Consider the following 22,334-nt stretch of genomic DNA (forward strand, 5'->3'; position numbering starts at 1 on the left):
TAACTACTCCCTTCAACCACAAACTACATTTCTGTTTCACAAAGCCTCCACTGACATGCATAAACTCATTTAATTCTTCCCACTAATAATCAGTGTTAGTTATTTTCAGCATGGATGTAATTCCCCCTCTGACCACAATGTGAAGCTGTTGCACATAAAAGCTCACATACATAAGCATGTATTTGAATCTGTAAATATCCAAACGCTGAATCAGTGACATTATCCCATATTGTTCTGTGGATCAGATGGCACCAGCCAATAGCAGCAACAATGTTGTTAAACCAGCTGTGATCAGAGCGGTGCTAACAGCTCGAGGTTTGAGACAGTTACACAACAAATAAGGTTCCTGATCTAAAATGCTTAAGGTGTCTGTAAAGAATGAGAAGCAGGAGCAGGAAACTCACCAGTGTGCTCTCTAGATGCAGGGTGATGAAGTAAAGGATTAATATATCTACTGTTTCCTTATTTTCTCAGATAAGTCACTGAAGATTAAAAACACAGACAAGAGATTCAGATTCAGTTGTCAAAACAACTTTATTGTCCACTTTTTTTGTTACAAACAAATTGTGTCTTAATTTGAGAAAAATGTGATTCAATTGATAAAGATTATCCATGTTTATATCCATATTAACATATATGTTTTATCTATATGTTGTCTTTTTACTATGCACTTGTACAAGAATAAACTACAACAAATTAAGAACACAATACACCTCTTTAAATAAAACAAATTTATAAGTTAAAATTAAAATTAATCACAGAATAAATGAGGGAGACTGATAGCTTCAAAGTCAGAGAGAGAAGGGACGACTATCCACAGGCAGGGGTGGCAAAAGTACAGATATTCTTTACTTAAACAGAAGTACTTTACTACTCCAAAAAATGCATCTGTACTTTGAGTAAAAGTGAAAAAGTAAAGGGTATATTAATGTAATAATAAAATAATATTAGTACAATCAAAAGCTTTTTCTTTCTTTCTTTTTTTACATTTTTTCCTTCACAACTGCATCTAAACTAAATCTACTACATCTTCACCAAAAACACCAAATAACAAGTCTTTTTCTTTTCTTTTCTTTTTTGAAACAGTAAGGATTAGAAAGAACAGATATTTTCATTAAAATGTAGTAAGTATATTGTAAGGTAAGTAATGGAGAGAAAACCTCAAGAATCAGACAACCTGTGAGTACTTGACATCAGAGGGAAGAAAAAACTCACTTTTAACAGGAAGAACCCTCCAACAGAGCTAGGCTCAGAGAGAGTCACTAGCAGCATGGCTTCTTCCCCTTTTCCTCCTGCATTTTCCTGCTCAGTATGTCAGATGTTTAGCTAATCCTCAGCCTCTTTTAGAAATAACAATTTTGGAATACATGTACGCTGTTTGTAGCTTTGAAGGCCAGGCTAAAAGCTAGGCTAAACTAGCAAATCCCTAAAGATGCAGGTGATTCGACAGTTTTGGATAAAGCATTTGAAGATTAGACTATGAAATAAGTCATTATTTAAAGGTTTGTAGTTAAAAGGGCTACACTGAGTAAGCTACACAAACCATCAAAGAGCTTTAAAAAACAAAACAAAAAACTGGTTCCAGCTTTTGGAAAAAAAACAAAAAACTTAACTCTAAGCGCTGTCATTCAATTAATATGATCCAGTCTCTTATTATCAGATGAATTAAGAACATAATGCTAAAAATATAAAAAAAAAATTGAGACAATAATTGTTTATATGGTAAAACATAATGAATTATGAAATTTGATCTCACTTCCCTCGTTCATTAATTGTAGTAAACAATAAGGAATTTCATTAGTACATACAATGCAGTATAATCTCTGTACTCAGAGATTATACTTTCTGTTTCTATGGAGATTTATCTTGTTTTCTCAGGATAAAATGGACTTTCCAGGATGCCTTTGTTTTTCTCTGATTTTCAAAGACCTTCCTTTAGAGAGTCACAAATCTTCTGCCATGAGTTGATCTCTGAGCTCCAAAGTGCAGCTCTGGCTCTGATGACCTGGGAAACTTTTGCCTCACAGCCTTTTGCCAGACTGGTGATTTCTCTGTAGATGAAGAAAATATCCATGCCAAGGAAGAGAGCAAGAGAGCACTGAGAGCGATGAACCCATCCCTTGATGTCTTTGAGAGAGCAAGAGATCCTTTGAGAGCTGCCTCACCAATATCTGGGATATCTGAGGCTAACCTGCTTGCATTACATAATGCTTTTCCTTCCTGAGCCAAAACTTTACCATCACTCGGGATCATTTTAGCAGCAGAGGCAGCATCAGTAACTAAATCAAAAGTGCCCTTTCCAACAGTCCAAACTTTAGATGCAATCCTGCTTACTCCCACAGCCATCTCTAGCTTACGTGTTTCTATTCCACACACTGGTTGATTGGTCACGTTCTGCAGACAATCTTGAAGACTCTGTACATCTTCCATGAAGTTCTTGAAAACTTCACCAGCTTTTGTTTGATGCTTATGATTAACTTTCATCTCTGCTCCAGTGGTCACAGCACTGTTAAGACCACTGGTGATTCCCAGCCCAACACCAGTCATTGTCAAAGCTAGAAATGTTCCTGCTGTTACAGGAATTAACGCCAAGACAACAATGGACAGCACACCACCAATCGCCCCTGCTGAACTGCCTGCCACACTGTAGATCTTTGAACCCTTACTCATCTTGTCTAGCTGAACTACACACTGCTCCAGATCATTTAGGAACTCCAACATCCTGGGCTGTTGTTCTTCAAACTTACTGATGAAATCCTCATGCTCAGAACAAGTTGTTAAAATCTCTGTTTAAATTAAGCAGAGATATCAGTTAGTATGGTTGAGGAGCTTTGTTTTAAAGCCTTCCTTCAGGTAAGTTTGGTTAGTTTTGCTTTCACTCCTGATATATAAATACTACAGAGAAACCACACCAAGCTAATTTTTCATGTGTCTGAGCGAACACACAAACTCCCTGAGCGATCTCGTGGACCACTGTGAGCGACAGCAGACGTGTGCACTGTGGTCACGCCAGCGTCGAATCCATCCAAGTTACATGGTTTATTAAAATAATAAAATTACAGCATTTACCTTTCTGTTAGACTACTTTTAATTAACTGCTTTAGCCCACTTACAATGAAAATTTAAAAAGAAAAATCTTGTTCATGACCTGTGTAGTATGTTAACACTATTGGAAGCAAAAATAACTTGAACTCCAATTTTGAAAACACAAATTTCTTCTTCTTCTTTTTTAAAAATAAAGCTCTGACTTGTATCATGAGTCTGTGGTCTGGGAGAAAGTCCTGTAACTCTCTGTCTGCAAAATACAGTATATAATGACCAATGCTGGGCAGTTAATTATGTGGTTATTTGTTCAAAAAAGTAACTGAGTTTTGCAAACAAAGATTTTTGCAGCTGTTTACCTAAAAATGCAGCCAATGCGGGTTTTTTAAACAAACATTTCAAACTATTTACAGAACAATCAGCTGTTCTGCATCAAATCTGATGCCACACAAATTATTTGTGCCACTCCAAAAATAATTTCTGTCCACTATGAGATGAAGGAGAACAACAGCCTGATACCTGCAGGCCTGACAACAGGAGATGTATCACTGTCGCCTCATTGTTCTGACACACACAACAAAACTACTGAATACACTACACACTAACTACACAAGATTTGTGCTAAACGTTGCAAATCTCTCACATCTCAAAACACCGCCGTCACTCCTAAAACTTCCTCCCGTTTCTTAACAACTTAATTCCATGTTTTGATTGGTCGACATGGTACATTTTTCGACCAATGGGAAAGGGTGGGGGTGTTTTGGTTTCGTCTTTGCTCACAGGTCGAGAGTGCTTTCAAGCGTTTTCCTTATAAAACGCCGTTTTTACCGTTTCTTCCTGCAGTAAATATAAACAACGATAATATTCAGGAAGAAAACCAAACATTGCAGATATTTTATCATAACTCTGGTTTTACGTGGCCTATCAACACAATTTAAAAACTGGTATAAAGTCCACAGTTTTTCCGTTACTTCTTCCGTCTGTCCTGCTCACATCTCCAAATGTTGTACACGTTGTCATTAATGTGGCTTCACTCCACATCAGCCACGCCGCTTTGCTAGCTAAAACACCGGTGTCGGCACATATTTACTTTAATTTCAATTCAGGTTAGAATTTTTTTGTGTGCGCAACGCAGATTTTCTCTGTGCAGAGACCGTGCCAACAGTGCGCACGTGCGCAGCTTAGTGGGAACATTGCATGCAACAATATTTTATTGAGATCAACAACTGGTCCTACATATTGTACAGTGTACTTTTCACAGAATATATGTAAAAGATGTAGAATTGAATTTAAATGATAACTACTTGCTTATGAACCATAAAATGGCCTGAGATGTTTACTGCATACAAACCCAATAGGTTTCTAAGGTCTGCAACATCTGGTCACTTTGTAGTGCACAGTTAAGGAACTAAGCAGAGCTTAGTTTTTTTTTTTTTTTTTTACCTTATAATATTAAGAGCCTTGAGGAGTTCAGGGTGTAAAAAACATCTGTTTTTGTTGGGTCATGTGACTCAGAGGAAGCACAGGATTTCTTGGCAGCTGTTTGTCATCAGGGCTGATTGTGGCCCAGTTTAGATAAGGCACCGACGTTATGTCACCTCTTCTGAAACAAAGAGAAAGAAATCTTCCTAAACTTCCTAAAGTATTAATAGTAGTAATTAGTCGTATTAGTATTAATTTCTAGAACTCTGTGAAGACTCAGTGGATAGAGCCAAAGCTTTAGTGCCACGCTCACACTTTCAACCCATCCATGCACTCCAAAAAGGCACTGAACATTCTGCTCCTAAAAATACTAATAAATAAACACTAATAATACAAATTATTACAGCCACATTAGGAGCAATATTAGACTCTTACTTTTGTTCGAGTGTTAAGTACAGTCTACAGTAAATGCCATCCTGCAAACATGTATATGTTTATAAGTAGTGGCGCAAGGAATCTAAAATCTCACAGTTCGGATCTGAGCACAGTTTTAAGTCATGGATCGGATCAATTTTCGGATCAGCAAAAAAAGAAACAAAGACAAAATTTTAACATTTACTTATTCACTTATTGAAGTATTTTTTTGCCTGTTAAAAACACTCTACTCAAGACTCATTCCACGCAATTGTTAAAAAATAAATAAAAATGGTACAACATAGGACAATATAGGGCTTTGTATCTACCACTCAATTCAATTCAATTTTATTTATAAAGTGCCAAATCACAAAAACAGTCGCCTTAAGGGGCTTTATATTGTAATTTAGACCCTACAATAATACATACCGCTCATTTTATCGCACTCCGCTGTGATATAATGAGCTGTCACGGTCACGTAGCTTTCCATTTCCCTGGAGGTCCACCCATTTGTAGTAGTTAGGGCAACAGAAGATGCCTGGGACAGTTCAGCCATAACTTAAATCTTTTCCTGCTCATACATGCTTGGAACGATCTTGCCACTAAAGTGGACGCGCTACGGGATATCATAGCATGGCTCAAGTACGTTCATCATAGTTTAAACCCCTTGTTTTGCACAACGGAATACGGCCTCACGTCTGCAGCTAAACACCCCAGTAGCTTTTGTAATAGCTTTAGGCCGGTCGGACTGGGCAGCAAAGGGCTGCTTAAATACCGAAAACTCCTCTGCTCCTCCACTTGGACCGCTAGCGCTGACAGACCCACTATCGCTTGACAGACCCACCACACGCACCATACACATACTTTTTTCTTTTTCGAATCTTCGGATCACGTGCGTACCGAACCGTGGAGTGGGATCAGTTCGGATTACGGAACAACCGTGATCCGCTGTACCACTAGTGTTTATTCAAGTACAATACACCATGACCATTACAGCTGCCTTGCATACAAAGACACCACAGGATGTAACGTCCTGCTGTTTAAGATGTTTGCCGCAGACTCCTCCAGCTGCTACATCACCCACAAATGTTTGTTAAATTAACCAAGTTAATATACCCACATAGCAAAACTGGTATGGTCCCGATCTGGCCCACACAATGTGCTTACACATGGCCCACATACCGCAAAGAATGACGGCCCTTTGGTGGCCCAGATCAGGTTTGCCAGAGGTGGCACACATGGGCCAGCACAAGGCCAGTTGCAGACACACTGGTGGTCCTGTGCTGGCCCATGTGTGGATGGTTCAGTTGTTGTGGGCAATCACTCAAGGTCGGGTAAGGTTCGTTCATTTAAATTCGATTCTAAGCTTGATAAAAGTCTAATAAAAACCAATGCCTGCAATTACTGTCATGAAAGGTCACTGGAAGGCAGAATTTCCAAGGTTGCAGGCCTCTGCACCTGTTACATGAGTTACATGTGCAAAATGCCTGATGATGTTTTGTTAATTCCTGCTGTTTGGAATGCTATAGTCCTCTTATTAGGGATGTTTTTGTTTTCATGGTGGGAAGTGGGGATAAAGTCCCAGTTAAAATTCTGAGTGATTCAGGAGACTATGACTCCTATATAGTGAACCTATATAGTGTGCTGCCCTTCTCGAAGGAGTCTGACACAGGTGACTGCCTCCTCAGTAGTGGGAGGGGTTTGACCACCCTCCCTGTTCCTTTGCATAAGCTCACCAAACCATTAAGCTAGCACCATTACAACTTATTCTTCTGATAATGGAACCTTTTGAACATCTTGTTCTATACTGTGTGGGTCCTTTGCTGCCCTCAACATCTGGAAATAAGTATCTTCTTGCAGTGATGTGTCAAAGTACCAAAATTCCTGCTGGATATCCACTGAGGTCAATGACGAGCAAGGCAGTGGTGACAGCTCTAACTCAGTTTATTTCGGTGTGAGTGATCAGAGTTCACATTTTTCATCTCACATGTTCGCCGAAGTTTTGAAAACCCTGCACATAAACCATAATTGGTCATCAAGATACCATGCCCAAAGCCAGGGTGCTCTGGAAAGGTTTCACCAGATGCTAAAGTCTCTTTTGCGTACCAATTGCATAAAGCTTAGTAGAGACTGGGAAGAGGGTCTGCCATGGCTGATTTTGTCTGAAAGAAAACATAGGTTTCAGCCCTAATGAGCTTGGGTTTTGACATAGTGTGCGTCGGCCCTTGGCTGTAATAAAAAAAATAAAGGGGTTTATTCCGAGCCACCTAAAAAACTTGGCTGAGTTTGTAAATGGATTTAGACTTTGATTGCTTGTAGCTGGGATTGCCAGCTGTCAGTTTTGTTGTGGGATCTCTGTATCGTCCCCCATTTACAGGCCCTCACAGGTCCTTAATGAGAAACTTTGATATAAATTACTTTCAACCCTAAAATGAAAAAAGTTGGTTCAGCACTGTCATGTAAACTTACTCAAACCGTATTATGCAAGTGACCAAAATTCTAGTCTGTGTGTTAAGGACACCGTTCACCCTTGTTTGTTTCTTCACTTCCTTTTCTGAAATTGATGAAATACCAGAGCCTGATGACAGTTTGGTCATTTGAGAAAATTTCAGTCTCTTTGTAATCTGGATAAATTCCTGTCTCATTTGATAAATGCAATGAGCTGTCAGAACTGATTTTGTATTGCTGTTTGTTTGGTGAGGTTTCCACTTGCATGGACTTGATTGATCACGATACTTTTTTGTTGTTTTCTTTAAAATGGGATTGTTTGGTGTTCTTTCCCATTTTTTTGTCATAAGTCATGAGCCAGGTTGTGACATTTATTCAATGTCAGCATGGCTGCCTTCCAGACTGGGCAGAGATGCCAATGCATTTTCTTTCCATCAACGAACTGTTAATTGAGCAGATTTGACACAGTTTCTTGAGCTAGTTCAAAACTTGCCCCCTCCCTCTGCTATAAGTGTACCATATTTAATTCAAAATAATTAATGAAGTAATTATGAAGTAGAATCAAGTAATCTAGAGGTGGCTGTAGAAGTAGGCTGAGTGTAAAGTCTCCCAGTTCATCAGGGCCAGAGTTGGAGATTTGTGACTCTCTGAATGAAGGTCTAACAATATCAGAGAGAAAACAGCACTTTGGACTCTCCAGGTTATCTTTTCAGCAATAATGCTGTGGCAATTTGTGGAGGATTGTGGAGGCTCAGAGCATGCGCATGATGATAAGAGGTGTACGGGACATTAGTGATGGGATTTCCGGCTCTTTTTAGAGATCCGGCTCTTTCGGCTCGGCTCACTAAAAAGAGCCGGCTCTTTGGCTCCGAACCGGCTCTTCAGGTTGTTTTGTTGCTTTAATTATTTAATCATTAACAATAATATAAAATTATGCAGAGAAGGAATTACTAATGTAAAAAAAGTGGTTTTATTTATATATGTTTACATATGGCCCCTAGAGACAAAGCACGTACAAACTCCAAAACACATTTCTAGCATTAACTGAACTTCCAAAACAGAGCTACCCAGATCACTTAAATTACACAATTGAAAGCATGTGTGTATTGATTGTGTATTTATAGACAAGCACTCATATTTATTCAAATAAGTAAAAAAAAAAATTCATTTACCTGTTACTACCACACACCAAATCCGGTTGTTGATACTTCCTGGCTTGTGTAGCCACTAGGTAACAAAAGCTCAACACTGCGCCCTTGCATCCTGGAGCACTTCTGTTGTCTTTTGTACGTGATTCTGAGTTTTTACGTGTTTTGGAGTTTGTACATGCTTCGGAGTTTGTACGTGCTTTGTCTCTAAGGGCCACCATAAATATACTTTATTTATTCACTCCACATAAAATGTAATAAATAAATCATATAATACAAAAAACAACTATTTACATTTTAAATTTTCAGCTTTTTCCTTTTAAACAAATTTAACGTGAAACAACACAAAACACTGCAAACCACAACACAATTAAATATAAATTAAAATATTAAAACAAAAAGAAGATGCACATTCTCTGTCATATGGGCCTGCATGATTTCTGAATCCTTTATCATCTGCAACTGAAAATAGTGGATGATTACTATACCTTTCTAATGTGATGTTGTTGTCCCTCGCTCTCTTTCTCTCTGGCTCTGTTCCTGTGCTGCTGCGAGTGTAACTAACGCCCCTCCCCCCTCTGCCCAGCGCAAAGTACAGGCTGCGCGTGCGGAGTTTAGCGGAAAAAAGGGCGAGAGAGAGGGTGAGAGAAAGAAAAAAAAAAACCCTCACGGCTCCCAATAAGGAGCCGGCTCTAAGAGCCATTTCGTTCGCGAACGACCCATCACTACGGGACATTCACTCTGTTGGTCTTGATGCAAACACCCAGGTAATACAACACTTACCTTTCTACTGTTAAACTGGTTCTAAAAGTAATGCAGGTTCAGTAAAAATGTGTTTTGTGATTTTCTTTTTGTACTTTTCTGTTTTGAGAATTTGTTTACATGTATTATCAGACTGTTTTGATGCTTTGTTGTTTATCAACCTCTGACTCAACCTGGCTGTCACTGCACACATGTGCTTTAGTGAGTCATAGTGGTTTTTTAGTCATAGTGATTTACTCTGAGTTACTAAATTGTGTTTAACATGGTTAAAGCTGTTCAGTGTTTTGCAAAAAGACTGATTTATTAAAAAAAGCTTAGGACACTGAGAATGTGGTTCGGAGAATGGGAAGTGTTTTACCATTTCAGATAAACTGTGGCTAAGGAGGATTCGGAGTATATTATTTCAGTAATTCATATTAATTGCGATTTAATGTAAATTACACTTAGCACTAAAAAAAGTCTAACATTGCTCCTAATGTGACTATGATAATTGCAATTATGAGTGTTTATTAAATAGCATTTATAGGAGAAGAGTCTGGAGTGGGTGAATTGCTTGAAAGTGTGAGTGCACTGCCTTTGCCAGTGTCCAACTTCTTGGTGAATATCTCAAAGTTGACTTTTTATCTATACATAACGTTTCCTGGTGGAGGAAATGTTTTTTCACTCATCCAAGTGATTTCTCAGTCTAAGCTGACTGCACACTTCCACTTGTTGAACAGTACTTTTGCATAATGACTGAAGTTTCAATCATTATGCAAATTTGAAAATGCTACGTCCTGATGAAGAGAATCAACTTTTTAGGGATTTCCTTACCTGAAGGGCTGAGCATGCATCTAGACTTTTTGGTGAATATCCTTTGAGATCAGGTCAGCAATATGAGAATGCTTTGGACTGTTGAATGATTTTCTTACCAGTTAAATTTCTTTTCAGGTTTATGATCTCCTCCTTATAGTTGTCAGCTGGTGATCAGCTGATCACGGGGACGGGTTTAAAAGAGAGACGCCACCCACCTGTTCGCCGCTCAGACATCGTTCTCTTCATGTCAGGAGCTCCGAAACCTTGCCGACGTCAGTCTCCGCCTGATTCAGCAACTGTGAGTGTTTTTCCTCTCGATTCTTTTTCTCATCCCGGCTCCGCTCGCTCTCCGTCTGTAACGCCAGTTCCGAAGCCACGCTTCGTGCACTGATCGTTACTAGAATAACTGCGTGTCTGTTCCAACCGATCGCTAGGTGGAAACCAAACAAAACACGCATTAAGAGGCTCAAATGCCCGTGTCTCAATCTCGAGTCTCATAATGACGTGAAGAAATATTTTTTTAAATGATTTAATATGAAGGCAATAGCAGAGTGTTACAGGCATAGCCCTAAAGAATGTAGCCTCATGGGCAGTGTAGTCCGTGCTGCAGGGAGAATGGACTGCCATACACGTTATGTATCTATGAGCGAGGGAGGGAGAAAAAGGCGAGTGGAAAAGTAGAGTTGTCATCGAGCAGAAACGGGAGCTGGAAGCATGTAAATATAATAATAACCACTGCAGCCAAAAAAAGAGTGTCTGACGAGCCCAGCTCTAAGTAAGCTCTTAAGATTCGAGTGTACACATTGTTCCTGTTTTCCTCTGAAACAATAAGTTCCGCTGGAGCAGCCTTTCAATGCCTCTCTCTGTCTCTCGCCAGCAAAGTTGACCAAGACAACAAAGTAAAGCTAGTTTTCGGCTATGAGCCTGAAACGGACACCGACATGTTAGCCAGAGGTCCCTTTACTACGGTTCGGAGCCCCAAACCTATTTTAAATACGCGCGGAATAGTTTTCTATACGAGATCGCTGCAAAAAGTGCAGCCTTACCTAATGTCCATCTACTGTTACTCATTTTATATTAAGATTTGAAATCTTATTAAGATTTGAAATCTTAATAAGATTTCAAATCTTAATATAAAATGAGTAACAGTATTGTTATGAAGGAAGGAAGGCTAAGGGGTTGAGTAATCAGCATCATGGGCTCATCCGATTAGAATAAGAATAAGCAGTCATCTAATCATTCACAGGGTTCTCCTTTTATTCTCAAATCAATAAAGCAAAGAAGGAAGGAAGGAAAGACACACATGGACTGCCAATGCTGAAAGAAAACAGAGATTTAAGTTAATCATTACCTTAAACAATACATAAAATACAAAACCTCACCTCCGCTGCCGCCCCGTGTGGGAGTGAAGAAAGAGTGAGCCAAAAGTAAATGCAGTCCTTATATAATGTGTGACAGGTGAGTGCAATTGAGGACAAGCACCACACCCAATCAAAGGTGAGAGAACTAAACAAGGTGCATCTGGTGAAGTGAGTGGGTGTGCTGGGATGTGCTAAAAGGTGGGTCTTTACAACAAGTATGGTGGACATATTAGGCAAGGCTGCACTTTTTGCAGTGATCTCGTATAGAAAACTATTTCTGTATCAGTAATATGTTTTCTTTTTCTCTGTTGATAATCATGTGGAACTGCACATGATTATTTGCAGCTAGCATGTTGCTAATGCTATCCATCAAGTCTAAAAACAGTATGTTACAATGTGGAGATAATCTGATCAGAAATGATCAGGTTATATTCTGATTTGTAATTAGGCGTACATGTGCACTATGTTTATTCAGAGAGGTTAAGCTTGTGTTTCTGTCATGGAGGGATTGTGCTCAACTGAATGAAGCTTATTAGACATTATGAAACAGATGATACGTAAAAGCGAATTTTGCCAAAGTGCTCCTTTTTTTTAAATTATCTTTTTTTTCTTAAATCTACTACATCATGTGTAATTTTTTTTGTCATGTATAATTTCCATTGCAAATATTAATCACAGTTAAATTAAGAGAGGATGGCATTAAAAACTCTGGAGGTGTGATGCCATCAAGTACACTGCTGTAGAACGATCGCACTACATTCTCGGGAGCACTCCCGTGTAAACTTACGAAGTCTGGACTAGCAAGAACACGAGGACTGGTGTACTTGAGTATTTAGAAATGGCTTAACAGTCTGCAGTCTATGAACTAACGCCAGCTAACAATGTTAGCTTGGTGGCGAGTTGCATTCAGTAATTGTAATAAAAATCACACAGCAATAATACATCAAAGATATTGAGGTTTCGCCCATCCCATTCTTTTTATGAAGTGGTGTTTTAATTTCCAAGTAAGAAAACCATTCATGCCTGTTCACTGCTGGCCCTGTTATTCTGGCTCTGGGTCCATTGTGTAACGGACGCCAACAACATTAACAGGACGCTTACATTACACTCTTATTGCACGTTTTGTCTGGGTTTCCAGCAATCAAAATCAGAGTATTCCCCATGTATTCCCTTACTCCCCAACACTGCTCACCCAGCATCAATTTGCCATGCGAAAGCCAATCAGGGGTCAAAAAGAACCCCAACAATGTAGCCCCGAGGACCCTGGGACAAACAAACCTCTCCACCATGTGACTCACAGATTTTTTGTTCCTGTGTATATTTTTTATCTGTCTTATGTAGAACCAGTATGGAGCAGATCAGAGATCTTCGTGTTTTCAAGCATAAAAACTACAATTTTCTGGTCGGTCTTACAACTCCAGAGTACATAGACTCTCTTGAGAGTTTTGAAATAAAAGACAGCGATGTCTTCCTTGTCACTTATCCAAAGTCAGGTTGGTGAAAAATCTTACACATTATTTGTATTTGCAGTTTTGTGCTGGCCAGACTGATCCACTGATCATCTATAACGTTTTCCCCACATCAGGCACTGTATGGGCTCAGCAGATCATCATTTCCATCTACGAACTGGATGGGAATCAGAATAGATATTCAACCAACGCGGAGAGGATGCCGTGGCTGGAGTACAAGGCAGCTGAATACACTCTTCTTCCCTCTCCACGACTCTTCGCCTCGCATCTCCCTGAACATATCATGCCTCCAGGAGTGAAAGAGAAGAAGGCAAAAGTCAGTACTTTATAGAAGCTCAATTCTTCTTGAAGAAAGAGGCAGTCTTAAATAGGGCTGTGCAATATGACCAAAATCTCATATCCCGATATAAGAATTCTATCGTCCGATAACGATATAAATCACAAAAATGTAACATTTTCTGTAAATTCTCTGAATCTCGGGCAGCTTGACTTGCGGGAAGTGTTTCCAGCTGCGCGTCGAGTACCTGGAGTCGAGTGTTTTAACCGATGCATGAAACGATACATTTTTAGACATAAGTTGTAACGGCCGCCGTTTTCTTTGTGAGTATTTATTACACGGCGTGCTGTGGGAAAAAGCCTGTTCTAACGTTTGAGTCTAAGGTTTATTTTTTAGCACCTGGCGGCTCTTTTTTACTTCTCATCCGTAAATAATCTGCTCTTTCACGTGATTCAGTTTATTTTGAAAAGTCTCAACAGGATCTTGAGCTTTATTGTGAAAGGCTTATGTGGAACATAAAGAAGCGGACACGCGATGGTGTTACCGTCGTTGTTGCTAACCACAACGCATAAAAACAGGCGCTTGTCCGTCCGTAGTGTGGTTATATTAAATATAAGAGAAAGAGAGAACTTTAAGAAATTAATATAGCCACTACAGTGACCATCAAAACGATGAAAAAATATTGCCGTAAACAGTTTATTTTGCAACACCACGAAACAAACGATAGCGTAAAATGAAACGATAGACGTTGTAATGGGGTCATAAATCAAGGAATCTGAGGGTCATTTTTATCATAGACTTCTACACAAACACATGGTTCCAGGTCCAAAAAGCTAGCACTAGCATTTGTTTTATTTCAAGTGATTCTGTGTTTCTATTTCAGTATATATTTTTTTTGTCCTTTTCCTTTCTTACGATGAGGTCATTGCAGACTAAGAGGTTCATCAAGTCAAGTAGAAATAGGAGAAAAAGAGGTATAAAAAATTACAAAAAAATATTATTTGAAATAAATTTTTTAAATTATTTTTCTTTTAAACTAATGACTTTCATTTTTTACATTTAAGTAACAAACTGTTAATATTCGGATTTTTTAAAAAATATTCATCAGATCGTGTATTTGATGAGGAATCCAAAGGACAACGTGGTGTCTTTTTATCACTTCAGCAAATCCATGACAGTCCTGGAAACTCCCGAGAGCTTTGACCAGTTTTTTGAGTGGTACATAACAGGAAACGGTAAGTTTCCTCACTTTCGATCCACATAATGATGAATCAGTTAGTGGTTATTATGAACACACTATATCTATTTATTATCTATATCTTTATTCACATAAATGTTTAAGAATTGTTGAGGTAGAATTATTGATAGATTATCATGGGCCTTGCACCACAGACTGCAGAAAGAAACAAATAAAACTTTTTATTAGAGTGCAAGGCTCAGAGTAACACTTGATAAGCTAGAGATGAAGAAATGGCTGCCACTCCTCCCGCTCCTGTGCTTTGAAAAATGTACTATGTAAAGTGTTACCTTTGTTCTAGAATTTTTTGGAGAAACATTACTGATTCATTAAAGTTTAAATTCCAAATACTGGATTCAGATTCAGTGGACTATGAGAGGGTGTTTATTCTGAGTTAATATTTACTGAGTTAATATGACAAATGTGTCAAAACACCTGTTTTTCTTGGCATGCACCAGCAGGAAGGTCATGTGCACTCTATGCCCATGCAGTAATCCATGTTTTAAAAGGTACAGTTTAAAATGTATAAAAAAAAATCTGTTGCTAAACGTTTTATCTTTTCTGTCATGTGATTCATCTCACAGCTCTTGCAGCTCTACATACTTGAAAGACTTTGGTTTCTGTGACCTGAAGGTTTCAGTGTGTGGCAACAGTGGTTCCACTTTAGTACTCAGTGATTTTGTGGTGCTGTGCTAGTATTTAGCACCAACACCAGTTTTGTGTGTGTGTGTGTGTGTGTGTGTGTGTGTGTGGATTGAGCACATTGACAAAATCTGTACTACATTCGGAGGCCCACTACCACTGCATGATTAGCACTTGAGCTCTTCTTGTGACATGTGGGTTGTATGTGAACTCAATTAAGTCAGAATGCCAAATAACTGGATGCATTATGCAACTATACAGTTTTTGCGTCATCCTGGTTTGACCACGTCAGGGAGTGGTATTTAAACAGAGACCAGTACAACATCCTCTTCCTGACCTACGAGGAAATGATTTTGGTAAGATGTTTCTTCACACTTTTGTTGTTTCTAAGGAAACTCAAATAAAATATCTGGCAGAGTTTAAGGTTCTCTTTCTGTTGTGTTCCTGCTTTTCTTTCAGGACCTGAAAGGATCAGTGAAGAAGATCTGCAACTTCTTAGGGAAAGACCTGACTGAAGCTGCCATCAGTCAAGTTGTGGAAAAAGCTACATTTCAGAACATGAAGAATGACTCGAAAGCAAACTATGAGCACATTCCACCAGAGAGGTTCAGTGGAAAATTCCTGCGCAAAGGTAACATAACAGACCCGCAGCTGCTGTGCAGGAAAATGTGATATCAGGGTATCAGGGGTTGTGTTTTTGTCTTTGTTACAGGTCAGATTGGAGACTGGAAGAACACACTGAGTGTTGCACAGAGTGAAAGAGTGGATCAACTCCTTCAGGAGAAACTTGGTGATTTGCCTTTGAAGTTCATCTGGGAATAAGCAGAGCAGCTCTTCAGGGTCTCCCAGGAGTTTTAAAAGCATTGATTTCTGTCATGATAGGAGGTAATTAGACGCAGGGTTTCTTCAGCACAAACTGCTTTTATTGAACCGTAGCAGCAGTGTACGTGGCTACATCAATTTTCTGAAAAAACATATACACATACAGTGTTCCAGCGACCTCTAGTGGCCGCCCCTCACGGTATCCTTACTAGGATAACATAAACAAATCTCACAACAATTTCATTAATCAGAAAACCATAAAATTGTGTTTTTCTGCTATTTAAATAATAATAAAAAAACAACAACAACAACAAAAGATTAATGTTTGTTCACCCAAGATGAATTCATGTCATGTAGATCATGATTCCAGAAATCAACAACGTTCATTAATAAAATGTTTATCAGTCAACATATCTGACATGCCTGAAACCAGTACACGGTGCTTTGGATTCTCATAATTTCTGAATAGTCACTAACTGTTAATTGTGTTTTTGAATCACATTGCTTTTGAAAGTAGCCTTGACCTTCAAATATAAGAAATTTCTTGAAATACATATACTTTTGCCATGAAGACAGTCTGACCTTTGGTTTACCCGCAAGTGATTTCTCCTCCCATGAGTCAACATTTAAGACAGAAGTATCTCATTTATTTGTGTAGAAAAATCAAAAGGAAAGGATCCTTTTTTGGTAAGAAACAAAACATTACAAGAAGAAATGTGCAATTGCAGTGTAATTTTGGTTAAAGTCTTGTTCAGCATGACATTCTTCCGTTATTTAATCTGATACAGAATTGAACCTCAGACCTGTAAACAGCATCCACTGAATATCATGTAATTAATATGTGAAATACAGCTTGTTAACACATGATTTATTGCAAGATAATAGTCTATTAAAAAATAATTATTAAAAAAAAATCTCATTTCTTTAATGTGACTTCCGTTTCTGAACATTACATTACATTTGTAACTTGTAACAATGTAACTTTGATTTTCATACAAGAGTGAATGCTCTCCTCTGGAGGCAAGAGTGACATTTTGAATTTAGGTAGTTTATCTGTATGAAACTCTTCTCACTCAAGTTAGCTGATCCAAAGATGAAAAAACTCCACATTATTCATTATCATATAGAATAAAACTGCATGTTTCAAACACAAGTTTGTCAGGTTTTGAGAGTTTTTTTAATATCACTCCATTTGTGGTTTTAAATCTGAATAGCCTTCATTTTTCACACCAATCTTCCAGTAACGTCATTATTATGTAGTAATCAGGACACAGCATAAGTCAAATGTACAAATTTTTTAGTATTAGTAAAAAAGTAAAGCATAAATTAACACTTCACTTCAACATTAACTATAGTACCTCTCAAGGAACCTATAGAATATTGTCACATGGGGTGAAGAACAGCATAAACTGTCACTTCCCCTCATCTATCTGTGTGATTCAGAACTAAGATGGAGCACATCAGTGCAGGTATAAGAACCACAACTTTCTGACCACTGTACATAGACTCCCTTCAGAGTTTTAAAATAACAAACAGCAATGTCTTACTTGCGTCTTTTACAAAGTCAGGCCAGTGAGAAATCTCTGTAGCATCCCATTATTTTGCAGTTTTATTCCGTGCAGACTGATCCGCTGGTTACATATAATATCCCATGAAGTTTCCATCAGAAGGCTCAGCAGATCATCACTTCTATCTATGAGTTGGACGGGCATCTGAATGAATGTTCTAACAACTCGCAGAAGATGCCATGGCTGCAGTTCACAGGGGTGCATACACTCCTAACCCCTCTCCACAGCTCTTCAGATCACATCTCTCCCAGGTTCTCATGCCTCTAGGACTGAAGGACGAGAAGGGAAAGGTCAGAGCTGTATAGATGCTCAAGCAGCCTGAAGAAAGAGCAGGTGATCCTTGACTGACTCTTGGTGGCGCTGTCACTTGGTGTTCGCTCTCTCTGCGGTAGAGTATTGATGGGATTTCCGGCTCTTTTTAGAGAACCGTCTCTTTCAGCTCGGCTCACTAAAAAGAGCCGGCTCTTTCGGCTCCCAACCGGCTCTTCAGGTTGTTTCGTTGCTTTAATTAATTTATTATTAACAACAATATAAAATTATGCACAAAAGGAATTATTAATGTAAAAAAATAAACCGTGGTTTTATTTATATATGTTTATATATAAATTTATACGGTGGGCCCCTAGAGACAAAGCACGTACAAACTCCAAAAAGCACGTACAAACTCCAAAACACATTTATAGCGTTAACTGAACTTCCAAAACAGAGCTACCTAGATTACTTAAATTTCACAACTGAAAGCATATGTGTATTGTTTGTGTATTTATACACAAGCACTCATATATATTCAAATAATTCAAAAAAATGTTCATTTACCTGTTACTACCACACACCAGTCGTTGGTACTTCCTGGCTTGTGTAGCCACTAGGTAACAAAAGCTCAACACTCTGCCTGCATCCTGGAGCACTTCTGTTGTGTTTTGTATGTTTTTTGTAGTTTGTACGTGCTTTGGGGTTCGTACGTTCTTTGTCGCTAGCGGCCACCATAAATATACTTTTATTTATTCACGCCACATAAAATGTAATAAATAAATCATATAATACAAAAACCAACTATTTACATTTCAACTTTTAACTATTTAAATGTTCAGCTTCTTCCTTTTAAACAAATTTAAAGTGAAACAACACAAAACACTGCAAACCACAACACACATAACACACATAACAGGAAACGGTTTTGTTTCAATCCACAAAACACACTATATCTATAGATATAGATTATAAATTAAAAGAAGATGCACACTCTCTGTCATATGGGCCTGCATGAATAAACTTTCTGAATCCTTTATCATCCGCAACTGAAAATAGTTGTGGTTGATTGCTATACCTTTCTAATGTGACGTTGTTGTCCCTGGCTCTCTTTCTCTCTCTTTCCCTCCGGCTCTGTTCCTGTGCTGCTGCGAGTGTAACTATCGCCCCTTCCCCCTCTTCCCAGCGCAAAGCACAAGGCTCGCGTGCGTAGTGAAGCAGAAAAAAGTGCGAGAAAAAGGGTGAGAAAAAAAAAAAAAAAATCCACATCGTTCACTTCAAAGAGTCGGCTCTAAGAGCCGTTTCGTTCGCGACCGACACATCACTACGGTAGAGTATCACTATCACTTCCTGTTCCTGCTCAAACAGAGTGGTGTTTTTGAGTAGCTTATCTGCTTAGCAGTTTAATTAAAAACTGTTAGATACATACTGCCGATGTGAATTATGATTTTACTGAATTTACGTTTACCCTTAGCCAGCAGTTTTAAATTTTCCTCAGTGTCGCCTACTCTGGTCCCTGGAAGACAATTGACTAGGGTTGCCCTACCTTCACGTGTCTGAGAACAGAATCCTCAATTACCAGAGTTTGACCACCGCGGGTGTGTCGCCGAGTTGGGAAAAATGGTTAGACACATGAACAGGTTGGTGGTGTACCTGTTTAAGACTATGCTTCCTCCTCACTGTCACCCAGCTGCCCTTTTCCCCCAGCTGCTTGGGGTCTGCCGGGGAACAGCTAGTGGGGCCTACGCTATCTTCGGCTGCACCAGCTACAGGGGCCTGGCTAGCTACGGGTGAATGAAGGGTGCAAAGCCGGGTCTCCAATTCAGTAATCCTGGCCTCCAGAGCTGCAAATATGCTACATTTGTTACAAGCATCATTACTACTAAAGGAGACCGAGGAGTAACTAAACATCTGACACAATGAGAAGGAAAGTGCAGTAGGGACAGGTGAAGAGGCAATGCTGATAGCGATATGGCTACGAGCTAAGCTAAGCTAGCGAAACAGTAAAAGCACAGTGAGTGAATACTTTGGCTATAAGTTAGGTGGTGAGTACACAGGAAGTGTGCTTTGGATAAAGCATGTTAAGATTATACTATGAAAAAAGAATATATCTAACAGTTTTTAATTAAACTGCTAAGTAGATAAGCTACTCAAAAACATCACTCTGTTTGAGCAGGAACAGGAAGTGATAGTGATACTCTACCGTAGTGATGTGTCGGTCGCGAACGAAACGGCTCTTAGAGCCGACTTTTTAAAGTGAACGACGCGAGCCGGCTCCTTATTGGGAGCTGTGAGGTTTTTTTTTTTTCTTTCCCTCACCCACTCTCTCGCACTTTTTTCTGCTTCACTATAGTGATGGGTCGTTCGCGAACAAAATGGTCTTAGAGCCGGATCTTTGAAGTGAACGACGCAAGCCGGCTCCTTATTGGGAGCTGTGAGTTTTTTGTTTTTTTTCCCCTTTCTCTCACCCTCTCTCTCGCCCTTTTTTCCGCTAAACTCCGCACGCGCGGCCTGTACTTTGCGCTGGGCAGAGGGGGGAGGGGCGTTAGTTACACTCGCAGTAGCACAGGAACAGAGCCAGAGAGAAAGTGCGAGGGACAACAACGTCACATTAGAAAGGTATAGTAATCATCCACTATTTTCAGTTGCAGATGATAAAGGATTCAGAAATCATGCAGGCCCATATGACAGAGAATGTGCATCTTCTTTTTGTTTTAATATTTTAATTTATATTTAATTGTGTTGTGATTTGCAGTGTTTTGTGTTGTTTCACGTTAAATTTGTTTAAAAGGAAAAAGCTAAAAATTTAAATAGTTAAAAATTTAAAATGTAAATAGTTGTTTTTTGTATTATATGATTTATTTATTACATTTTATGTGGAGTGAATAAATAAAGTATATTTATGGTGGCCCTTAGACAAAGCACGTACAAACTCCAAAACACGTACAAACTCCAAAACACGTAAAAACTCAGAAGCACGTACAAACTCCAAAACACGTAAAAACTCAGAAGCACGTACAAACTCAGAATCACGTACAAAAGACAACAGAAGTGCTCCAGGATGCTAGGGCACAGTGTTGAGCTTTTGTGTCCTAGTGGCTACACAAGCCAGGAAGTAGCAACAACCGGATTTGGTGTGTGGTAGTAACAGGTAAATGAACTTTTTTTTTTTTTTAAATTATTTGAATAAATATGAGTGCTTGTCTATAAATAAACAAACAATACACACATGCTTTCAATTGTGTAATTTAAGTGATCTGGGTAGCTCTGTTCTGGAAGTTCAGTAAACGCTAGAAATGTGTTTTGGAGTTTGTACGTGCTTTTTGGAGTTTGTATATGCTTTAGAGTTTGTACGTGCTTTGTCTCTAGGGCCATATATAAACATATATTAATAAAACCACTTTTTTTTAACATTAGTAATTCCTTTTCTGCATAATTTTATATTATTGTTAATGATTAAATAATTAAAACAACAAAACAACCTGAAGAGCCGGCTCTTTTTAGTGAGCCGCGCCGAAAGAGCCGGATCTCTAAAAAGAGCCGGAAATCCCATCACTACTTCACTACACACGCGAGCCTTGTGCTTTGCGCTGGGAAGAGGGGGAAGGGGCAGTAGTTACACTCGCAGCAGCACAGGAACAGAGCCGGAGGGAAAGAGAGCGAAAGAAAGCCAGGGACAACAACGTCACATTAGAAAGGTATAGCAATCAACCACAACTATTTTCAGTTGCGGATGATAAAGGATTCAGAAAGTTTATTCATGCAGGCCCATATGACAGAGAGTGTGCATCTTCTTTTAATTTATATTTAATTGTGTTGTGGTTGGCAGTGTTTTGTGTTGTTTCACTTTAAATTTGTTTAAAAGGAAGCTGAAAATTTAAATAGTTAAAAGGGGAAATGTAAATAGTTGGTTTTTGTATTATATGATTTATTTATTACATTTTATGTGGCGAGTTTGTACGTGCTTTGTCTCTAGGGGCCACCGTATATATTTATATATAAACATATATAAATAAAACCACGGTTTATTTTTTTACATTAATAATTTTGTACAAAATTTTATATTGTTGTTAATAATAAATTAATTAAAGCAACGAAACAACCTGAAGAGCCGGTTGGGAGCCGAAAGAGCCGGCTCTTTTTAGTGAGCCGAGCTGAAAGAGCCGGTTCTCTAAAAAGAGCCGGAAATCCCATCAATACTCTACCGCAGAGAGAGCGAACACCAAGTGACAGCGCCACCAAGAGTCAGTCAAGGATCACCTGCTCTTTCTTCAGGCTGCTTGAGCATCTATACAGCTCTGACCTTTCCCTTCTCGTCCTTCAGTCCTAGAGGCATGAGAACCTGGGAGAGATGTGATCTGAAGAGCTGTGGAGAGGGGTTAGGAGTGTATGCACCCCTGTGAACTGCAGCCATGGCATCTTCTGCGAGTTGTTAGAACATTCATTCAGATGCCCGTCCAACTCATAGATAGAAGTGATGATCTGCTGAGCCTTCTGATGGAAACTTCATGGGATATTATATGTAACCAGCGGATCAGTCTGCACGGAATAAAACTGCAAAATAATGGGATGCTACAGAGATTTCTCACTGGCCTGACTTTGTAAAAGACGCAAGTAAGACATTGCTGTTTGTTATTTTAAAACTCTGAAGGGAGTCTATGTACAGTGGTCAGAAAGT

The 22,334-nt window shown here is 38.9% G+C and overlaps 1 protein-coding gene and 1 pseudogene across 1 annotated transcript; one reads left to right on the plus strand and one right to left on the minus strand.

The window, feature by feature from the left end:
- Positions 1-1,861: 1,861 nt before the first annotated feature.
- Positions 1,862-10,265, minus strand: LOC148103025 (uncharacterized; annotated as a pseudogene).
- Positions 10,223-16,554, plus strand: LOC148103026 (amine sulfotransferase-like). Its single transcript, XM_087840057.1, has 7 exons — positions 10,223-10,329; positions 12,734-12,885; positions 12,978-13,177; positions 14,247-14,373; positions 15,279-15,373; positions 15,477-15,648; positions 15,730-16,554. The coding sequence occupies exons 2-7, from the start codon at positions 12,741-12,743 to the stop codon at positions 15,837-15,839; spliced, it is 849 nt and encodes a 282-aa protein (XP_087696183.1). The 5' UTR covers positions 10,223-10,329; positions 12,734-12,740; the 3' UTR covers positions 15,840-16,554.
- Positions 16,555-22,334: the final 5,780 nt, after the last annotated feature.

Source organism: Neolamprologus brichardi, chromosome 4 (genome assembly GCF_056152115.1).
Source record: "Neolamprologus brichardi isolate AB-2024 chromosome 4, ASM5615211v1, whole genome shotgun sequence".
Taxonomy (NCBI): Eukaryota; Metazoa; Chordata; class Actinopteri; order Cichliformes; family Cichlidae; genus Neolamprologus; species Neolamprologus brichardi.